Source organism: Xenopus tropicalis, chromosome 4, assembly GCF_000004195.4.
Source record: "Xenopus tropicalis strain Nigerian chromosome 4, UCB_Xtro_10.0, whole genome shotgun sequence".
In the NCBI taxonomy this organism is placed as follows: domain Eukaryota; kingdom Metazoa; phylum Chordata; class Amphibia; order Anura; family Pipidae; genus Xenopus; species Xenopus tropicalis.
Window position 1 is genome coordinate 153,631,720 of NC_030680.2, and position 10,295 is coordinate 153,642,014.

A 10,295-nucleotide genomic window follows, 5' to 3' on the forward strand; every position below is an offset into this window, starting at 1 on the left:
GCAGAGGTTAGGTGGCACAGGTTAGGTGGCAGAGGTTAGGTGGCACAGGTTAGGTGGCACAGGTTAGGTGGCACAGGTTAGGTGGCACAGGTTAGGTGGCAGAGGTTAGGTGGCACAGGTTAGGTGGCACAGGTTAGGTGGCACAGGTTAGGTGGCACAGGTTAGGTGGCAGAGGTTAGGTGGCACAGGTTAGGTGGCACAGGTTAGGTGGCAGATAAGGATAAGTGTCAAACAGGGGCAAGAATAAAAGAGATTTCTATTAGAAAGAGAATGTTACTGGAAATGGCTCCTCCAAGCACGTCACCCTAAAGGGTTAAACGAGGAATTTAACATGTTATAGATATTTGGCTTTTATTGCAGATAAATCATTTTTTGACTCTACAACAGGGATAGATATTCTCTTTCGACTTTTTGTTAGGGTTTTTAGGGACTTTTTATGATATATTTAGTAACAATGTTCTTGTTTGTAACTTTTTAATGTGAGAAGTTTTCACTTTTCCAGGATTCTTCTGACACATCTCTTCTTGTGGGATTTATAAACACAGCATTTCAATGATCTGGCTCTTGGTTTTGTATACACCTTGCTTGTATTGGCCTATGGAAATGCTGTGTGGGATTTGTGTAGGGTTAATATAATATATTCCACTTCTGTTGTATGATGTAATTAGCGTGTAACCAATTAATTATGGTGATTTCACTAATGAGTTGGGATATAAAAAGCTGTTCACTATACCGATTTATAAACTTGATAAAGGGGTTGTTTTGCCCCGAAACGTTGCACTACTGCAATAAAATTGTAATTAAGGGCTTGTCCCATTTGTACCCCGAGTGCCAGGGTATTACTGCCTCTGGCAGGGAGCAGTCCTGGGGAGTTAAGGGTGTGCCAGAAAGGTCTCTGTTGTAGGCTGTAATGCTAATGGGCCCTTTCTGCACCAATATGGCCGCCCCCATAGAGGAATATGGGGGATCAGAAAGGGAATGTAAAAGCTTCAGGCAAAGCCCTTTTATGGCACAATGATGAGAGATGCACTGAATCCAGGGCGGAGCCATTTTGGGTAGGATTTGGCCCAATCAAATCCTAAAAATCATCTGACTTTTTATTAACATATGCGAATTCAGATTCGGTTTTCGGCCAAGTCCTTAACAATGGGTTTGGGGGGTTTGTGGGTTGGGGGGGTTTGTGGGTTGGGGGGGTTCGTGGGTTTGGGGGATTCGTGGGTTGGGGGGTTTGTGGGTTGGGGGGGTTCGTGGGTTGGGGGGTTTGTGGGTTGGTGGGGTTTGTGGGTTGGGGGGGTTCGTGGGTTGGGGGGGTTCGTGGGTTGGGGGGTTCGTGGGTTGGGGGGGTTCGTGGGTTTGGGGGTTTGTGGGTTGGGGGGTTTGTGGGTTGGGGGGGTTTGTGGGTTGGGGGGGTTTGTGGGTTGGGGGGGTTTGTGGGTTGGGGGGTTTGTGGGTTGGGGGGGTTTTGTGGGTTTGGCCGGATCCATAGAAGTGGATTGGCGTTTCCCTAAACTGTTAAACCCACGCAGAGAGACGCGTTATGGTGTAAAGCAGGTGTGTTGTGTTGCAGAGCGCAGGGTTAATATCTCTATGGCAACCCACCCAAGCCCCTCCCAGTCTCATTACCAGGGGGAACAAACAAACAAAAGCCTCCGGGGCAATAAAGGGAATGGCCCCTATTTATCGGCTTGTCCTGCCGGTAACCGTCAGCCAATCAGAAGCCAGCAGAGCGCACAGGGAGGAGCCCCAGTACTACCCCACTTATTGCACCCAAAGGCTTCATGTGATGGCGCCATTTGCCCCCAGGCCCCACTCAGGCAATAATACCCGGAGCTGGCGCAGGCAGAGCCCCCTGCTGGCACTAAGGGTGAGCTCCACTCACAGGAAAGGGATGGAGGCTTGGGGGCGGGCTTGTTAGTCGTGGTCACGTGACACGGGATTAACCCATTGTTGCCCACAACCATGCGAAGGAACAGGAAAAAAAAATGGAGTGTATCAGGCCCAACCCACACAGGAAGGAAGTTGTTGGCGCTGTATCAGTTTATTACAGGAAGGGGTGGGGGCACTCTTGGCCACACCTCCATCCTATGGGGGAGGGGAAGAGGAAATGGAAAAGACCAAAAGGATGAGGTGGGCGGGACCTGCAGAAAGAAGCATTGAGGAGGAGGAGCTTGCAGACATGGCAGCTGATTGGACCACTAAGAAAAGACCAGGCAGTTGGACAACAGGTTCTGACAATGTATTTATTGGACACAAGAAACCCGTGGCCCCCCCGCCACTGCCAATGTTCTGCTTAGCAGAAAGCTTTCCCCAACTCCCTGGCTCAAGTCCATTCGCCAGATTTGGTCGCAGGCGGTCCCTCCCGGAAGCCACGCCCCCAGGCTATTTGTGCTTCTTGGGCTTCTTCTCTGTTTGCTTCTTCTCGTCCTGGGCCCCGTCCTGCGCTGGCAGCCATTTCAGCGGGTGTCGGCGGTACATGGGCCAGGGGGGCAGGGTCAGCTGCAACGAGACAGAAGCCGGTCAGTTTGGGGCCACATCCCAGTACTCTTCCACTCATTCTCACTCCTGCACCCCAACTCCCAGCAGGGACAGTACCCCCCCCCTTGTGCAATTGTCTAGCCCCTCCTATCACCCATTGTTGTGACTGGTTTGTTAGCATTGGCCCACTATACAGGGGGATTATCTGAGCACTGGGAATATAATTACCTGCCCCACAAGGAACAAACAGGAGTCTGTGATTGGTCAGAATGGCTAGTGTGTGAGCTCTGCACCTCTGTGTATGGGCACCAGGGGGCGCCATGGTGCAGCCTTAGAATTCCAGCACTTGCACCTTTAGCAATGATAAATGTCCCAAAGCCAAAGGGGTCAGAGTAAACCAATAAGAAGGCGCCAGTCTGACCCAGGAAGTGAATAACCACAGATCCAACTTTGCCAAAATTCATTTATTTCCCCCTTTAGTGTAAACTGGGGGCAGTGCCCAACGGGGCAACTCTCTCTCTCAATGGAATAATATCAGTAAAGAGCTCAGGGTGGGGGCAGGTGTTTAAGCCTTAGTTGCTATGCAATGGGGGCAGGTGTTTCAGCCTTAGTTGCTATGCAATGGGGGCAGGTGTTTCAGCCTTAGTTGCTATGCAATGGGGGCAGGTGTTTCAGCCTTAGTTGCTATGCAATGGGGGCAGGTGTTTCAGCCTTAGTTGCTATGCAATGGGGGCAGGTGTCTCAGCCTTAGTTGCTATGCAATGGGGGCAGGTGTCTCAGCCTTAGTTGCTATGCAATGGGGGCAGGTGTCTCAGCCTTAGTTGCTATGCAATGGGGGCAGGTGTCTCAGCCTTAGTTGCTATGCAATGGGGGCAGGTGTCTCAGCCTTAGTTGCTATGGCAATGGGGGCAGGTGTCTCAGCCTTAGTTGCTATGCAATGGGGGCAGGTGTCTCAGCCTTAGTTGCTATGCAATGGGGGCAGGTGTCTCAGCCTTAGTTGCTATGCAATGGGGTCAGCTGTTTCAGCCTCAGTTGCTATGCAATGGGGGCAGGTGTTTCAGCCTCAGTTGCTATGCAATGGGGGCAGGTGTCTCAGCCTCAGTTGCTATGCAATGGGGGCAGGTGTCTCAGCCTCAGTTGCTATGCAATGGGGGCAGGTGTCTCAGCCTCAGTTGCTATGCAATGGGGGCAGGTGTCTCAGCCTCAGTTGCTATGCAATGGGGGCAGGTGTCTCAGCCTCAGTTGCTATGCAATGGGGGCAGGTGTCTCAGCCTCAGTTGCTATGCAATGGGGGCAGGTGTCTCAGCCTCAGTTGCTATGCAATGGGGGCAGGTGTCTCAGCCTTAGTTGCTATGCAATGGGGGCAGGTGTCTCAGCCTTAGTTGCTATGCAATGGGGGCAGGTGTCTCAGCCTTAGTTGCTATGCAATGGGGGCAGGTGTCTCAGCCTCAGTTGCTATGCAATGGGGGCAGGTGTCTCAGCCTTAGTTGCTATGCAATGGGGGCAGGTGTCTCAGCCTTAGTTGCTATGCAATGGGGGCAGGTGTCTCAGCCTTAGTTGCTATGCAATGGGGGCAGGTGTTTCAGCCTTAGTTGCTATGCAATGGAGGCAGGTGTTTCAGCCTTAGTTGCTATGCAATGGAGGCAGGTGTTTCAGCCTTAGTTGCTATGCAATGGAGGCAGGTGTTTCAGCCTTAGTTGCTATGCAATGGAGGCAGGTGTTTCAGCCTTAGTTGCTATGCAATGGAGGCAGGTGTTTCAGCCTTAGTTGCTATGCAATGGGGGCAGATGAATCCCAAGCTCCGCCCAACATCTTATCGATCAAACATTATGGAAACTCCTCACCAAACAAGAGACGGCGAATCCAGCGATAACGATATACACGGTCCAACCGAATTGCTCAATCACGTACCCATAGAGAAAGCCCAGAACCTGGGAACGGGAGTATGTATTATATTGCGCCCCAACTGTCACCCAGCAGCACCCCAATACTCAACTCACAGCCCCCCACTCACTGTCCCACAGAACCCCTCAGTGACTGCTAATATCCTTATCATTTACAGTAGGGGGTACAGTATCCCTTATAATACATGAGTGATACTCAGAGTTCCCTGTATAACTCAGCCTGCAGCCTTGTGCCTTTATATGGGGGGCACAGAACCCCTCAGTGACTGCTAATATCCTTATCATTTACAGTAGGGGGTACATTATCCCTTATAATACATGAGTGATACTCAGAGTTCCCTGTATAACTCAGCCTGCAGCCTTGTGCCTTTATATGGGGGGCACAGAACCCCTCAGTGACTGCTAATATCCTTATCATTTACAGTAGGGGGTACATTATCCCTTATAATACATGAGTGATACTCAGAGTTCCCTGTATAACTCAGCCTGCAGCCTTGTGCCTTTATATGGGGGGCACAGAACCCCTCAGTGACTGCTAATATCCTTATCATACACAGTAGGGGGTACACTATCCCTTATAATACTCAGAGTTCCCTGGCCTATCACAGGGAGGGCTGTAGGCAGTTACCATTGCCCCGGGGCAGGATGAGGTAGGGGTAGGGGTACTTACCGCAGAGAAGAGGATGATGCCCTGGAATATCTGTTCAGCGAGTTTTTGACCCTTGAAGTCCTAGAAAAGAAAGAGAAATAATATGAGGGTAAAAGAAAATGGCAGCCCCCACCCAGCACCCTGCCCAGTACTGGAGCTGGCGGCTGACACTCACCAATGATAGTGAAAGACTGGCCGTGTAGAGCCTGCACCCCACACAAACTGCTGAGCCCCCGGGGCCCCCACAGCACATTAATAACGGGGCCCCAAAACTTTATCTGAAACTGTAAGCAGATTTCCTTGGGTCTGAATCTGCCCCGGAGTAAAATGTACTAAGCACAATTCAGCAGGAACAGCCCCCTAAGTTTGCCCATAGCCTGTACAGAGAGATACCATAAAACTATGGCACATAGGGATTCCCCTGTACTAAGCACAATTCAGCAGGAACAGCCCCCTAAGTTTGCCCATAGCCTGTACAGAGAGATACCATAAAACTATGGCACATAGGGATTCCCCTGTACTAAGCACAATTCAGCAGGAACAGCCCCCTAAGTTTTCCCATAGCCTGTACAGAGAGATACCATAAAACTATGGCACATAGGGATTCCCCTGTACTAAGCACAATTCAGCAGGAACAGCCCCCTAAGTTTGCTCATAGCCTGTACAGAGAGATACCATAAAACTATGGCACATAGGGATTCCCCTGTACTAAGCACAATTCAGCAGGAACAGCCCCCTAAGTTTGTCCATAGCCTGTACAGAGAGATACCATAAAACTATGGCACATAGGGATTCCCCTGTACTAAGCACAATTCAGCAGGAACAGCCCCCTAAGTTTGCTCATAGCCTGTACAGAGAGATACCATAAAACTATGGCACATAGGGATTCCCCTGTACTAAGCACAATTCAGCAGGAACAGCCCCCTAAGTTTGCTCATAGCCTGTACAGAGAGATACCATAAAACTATGGCACATAGGGATTCCCCTGTACTAAGCACAATTCAGCAGGAACAGCCCCCTAAGTTTGCTCATAGCCTGTACAGAGAGATACCATAAAACTATGGCACATAGGGATTCTCCTCCTACTGCCCTTATACCCCTCACTGTGTACCCTCTTACAGACCCAATACCCCTCACTAGATCCCTTCCTACTGCCCCTATACCCCTCACTAGATCACTATATACCCTCCTACTGCCCCTTTACCCCTCACTAGATCTCCTCCTACTGCCCTATACCCTTCACTAGATCACTATATACCCTCCTACTGCCCCTATACCCTTCACTAGATCACTATATACCCTCCTACTGCCCCTATACCCCTCACTATATCCCCTCCTACTGCCCCTATACCCCAAATCCCTCACTATATACCCTCCTACTGCCCCTATACCCCTCACTAGATCTCCTCCTACTGCCCCTATACCCCTCACTAGATCACTATATACCCTCCTACTGCCCCTTTACCCCTCACTAGATCTCCTCCTACTGCCCCTATACCCTTCACTAGATCACTATATACCCTCCTACTGCCCCTTTACCCCTCACTAGATCTCCTCCTACTGCCCCTATACCCCTCACTAGATCACTATATACCCTCCTACTGCCCCTTTACCCCTCACTAGATCTCCTCCTACTGCCCCTATACCCTTCACTAGATCACTATATACCCTCCTACTGCCCCTTTACCCCTCACTAGATCTCCTCCTACTGCCCCTATACCCTTCACTAGATCACTATATACCCTCCTACTGCCCCTATACCCTTCACTAGATCACTATATACCCTCCTACTGCCCCTTTACCCCTCACTAGATCTCCTCCTACTGCCCCTATACCCTTCACTAGATCACTATATACCCTCCTACTGCCCCTATACCCTTCACTAGATCACTATATCCTCTCCTACTGCCCCTATACCCCTCACTATATCCCCTCCTACTGCCCCTATACCCCAAATCCCTCACTATATCCCCTCCTACTGCCCCTATACCCCAAATCCTTCACTATATCCCCTCCTACTGCCCCTATACCCCATACCCCTCACTATATCCCCTCCTACTGCCCCTATACCCCATACCCCTCACTATATCCCCTCCTACTGCCCCTATACCCCATACCCCTCACTATATCCCCTCCTACTGCCCCTATACCCCATATCCCTCACTATATCCCCTCCTACTGCCCCTATACCCCAAATCCTTCACTATATCCCCTCCTACTGCCCCTATACCCCATACCCCTCACTATATCCCCTCCTACTGCCCCTATACCCCATACCCCTCACTATATCCCCTCCTACTGCCCCTATACCCCATACCCCTCACTATATCCCCTCCTACTGCCCCTATACCCCATACCCCTCACTATATCCCCTCCTACTGCCCCTATACCCCATACCCCTCACTATATCCCCTCCTACTGCCCCTATACCCCATACCCCTCACTATATCCCCTCCTACTGCCCCTATACCCCTCACTATATACCCTCCTACTGCCCCTATACCCCAAATCCCTCACTATATCCCCTCCTACTGCCCCTATACCCCATACCCCTCACTATATCCCCTCCTACTGCCCCTATACCCCATACCCCTCACTATATCCCCTCCTACTGCCCCTATACCCCAAACCCCCTCCTACTGCCCCTATACGCCATACCCCTCACTATATCCCCTCCTACTGCCCCTATACCCCATATCCCTCACTATATCCCCTCCTACAGCCCGTATACCCCATATCCCTCACTATATCCCTGCCTACTGCCCCTATACCCCATATCCCTCACGATATCCCCTCCTACTGCCCCTATACCCCTCACTATATACCCTCCTACTGCCCCTATACCCCATACCCCTCACTATATCCCCTCCTACTGCCCCTATACCCCAAATCCCTCACTATATACCCTCCTACTGCCCCTATACCCCTCACTAGATCTCCTCCTACTGCCCTATACCCCTCACTAGATCACTATATACCTCCTACTGCCCCTTTACCCCATATCCCTCACTATATCCCCTCCTACTGCCCCTATACCCCATATCCCTCACGATATCCCTCCTACTGCCCCTATACCCCATATCCCTCACGATATCCCCTCCTACTGCCCCTATACCCCATACCCCTCACTATATACCCTCCTACTGCCCCTATACCCCATACCCCTCACTATATCCCCTCCTACTGCCCCTATACCCCAAATCCCTCACTATATACCCTCCTACTGCCCCTATACCCCTCACTAGATCTCCTCCTACTGCCCCTATACCCCTCACTAGATCACTATATACCCTCCTACTGCCCCTTTACCCCATATCCCTCACTATATCCCCTCCTACTGCCCCTATACCCCATATCCCTCACGATATCCCCTCCTACTGCCCCTATACCCCATATCCCTCACTATATACCCTCCTACTGCCCCTATACCCCATATCCCTCACTATATCCCCTCCTACTGCCCCTATACCCCATACCCCTCACTATATCCCCTCCTACTGCCCCTATACCCCATATCCCTCACTATATCCCCTCCTACTGCCCCTATACCCCATACCCCTCACTATATCCCCTCCTACTGCCCCTATACCCCTCACTATATACCCTCCTACTGCCCCTATACCCCAAATCCCTCACTATATCCCCTCCTACTGCCCCTATACCCCATATCCCTCACTATATCCCCTCCTACTGCCCCTATACCCCATATCCCTCACTATATCCCCTCCTACTGCCCCTATACCCCATACCCCTCACTATATCCCCTTCTACTGCCCCTATACCCCATATCCCTCACTATATCCCCTCCTACTGCCCCTATACCCCATATCCCTCACTATATCCCCTCCTACTGCCCCTATACCCCATACCCCTCACTATATCCCCTCCTACTGCCCCTATACCCCTCACTATATACCCTCCTACTGCCCTATACCCCAAATCCCTCACTATATCCCCTCCTACTGCCCCTATACCCCTCACTATATCCCCTCCTACTGCCCTATACCCCAAATCCCTCACTATATACCCTCCTACTGCCCCTATACCCCATACCCCTCACTATATCCCCTCCTACTGCCCCTATACCCCATACCCCTCACTATATCCCCTCCTACTGCCCCTATACCCCATACCCCTCACTATATCCCCTCCTACTGCCCCTATACCCCATATCCCTCACTATATCCCCTCCTACTGCCCCTATACCCCATATCCCTCACTATATCCCCTCCTACTGCCCCTATACCCCATACCCCTCACTATATCCCCTCCTACTGCCCCTATACCCCTCACTATATACCCTCCTACTGCCCCTATACCCCAAATCCCTCACTATATCCCCTCCTACTGCCCCTATACCCCATACCCCTCACTATATCCCCTCCTACTGCCCCTATACCCCATACCCCTCACTATATCCCCTCCTACTGCCCCTATACCCCATACCCCTCACTATATCCCCTCCTACTGCCCCTATACCCCATACCCCTCACTATATCCCCTCCTACTGCCCCTATACCCTATACCCCTCACTATATCCCCTCCTACTGCCCCTATACCCATACCCCTCACTATATCCCTCCTACTGCCCCTATACCCCATATCCCTCACTATATCCCCTCCTACTGCCCCCTATACCCCAATACCCCTCACTATATCCCCTCCTACTGCCCCTATACCCCTCACTATATACCCTCCTACTGCCCCTATACCCCATACCCCTCACTATATCCCCTCCTACTGCCCCTATACCCCATATCCCTCACTATATACCCTCCTACTGCCCCACATCCCTTACAGTTGCCCAGTGAAGCCCCTCCCATCATACCTCAGATTCTCCTAGCTGCCCCCCCACTGGGGTCCCACCTTGCCTACATACCCTGTGGCCCACCCCCTAATGCCCCCCCGGCCTCACCTTACCTACATACCCTGTGGCCCCCACCTAATGCCCCCCCGGCCCCACCTTCCCTACATACCCTGTGGCCCCACCCCAATGCCCCCCCTTCCCTACATACCCTGTGGCCCCCCACCTAATGCCCCCCCTTCCCTACATACCCTGTGGCCCCCCACCCAATGCCCCCCTTCCCTACATACCCTGTGGCCCCCCACCTAATGCCCCCCCTTCCCTACATACCCTGTGGCCCCCCACCCAATGCCCCCCCTTCCCTACATACCCTGTGGCCCCCCACCTAATGCCCCCCGGCCCCACTCACCATCTGGGTCGGGATGGAGCTGAATACCCCCAACATGATCGCGGCAGTAACAGA

General features: G+C 51.8%; 1 protein-coding gene across 1 annotated transcript; it reads right to left on the reverse strand.

The window, feature by feature from the left end:
• Positions 1–2,226: 2,226 nt before the first annotated feature.
• spcs1 (signal peptidase complex subunit 1) lies at positions 2,227–10,284 on the reverse strand. Its single transcript, NM_001016638.2, is given in 4 exon segments — positions 2,227–2,496; positions 4,320–4,406; positions 5,050–5,109; positions 10,242–10,284. Coding segments are annotated over 4 exon segments (300 nt in total). The 5' UTR covers positions 10,278–10,284; the 3' UTR covers positions 2,227–2,379.
• Between the last annotated feature and the right edge of the window lie 11 nt (positions 10,285–10,295).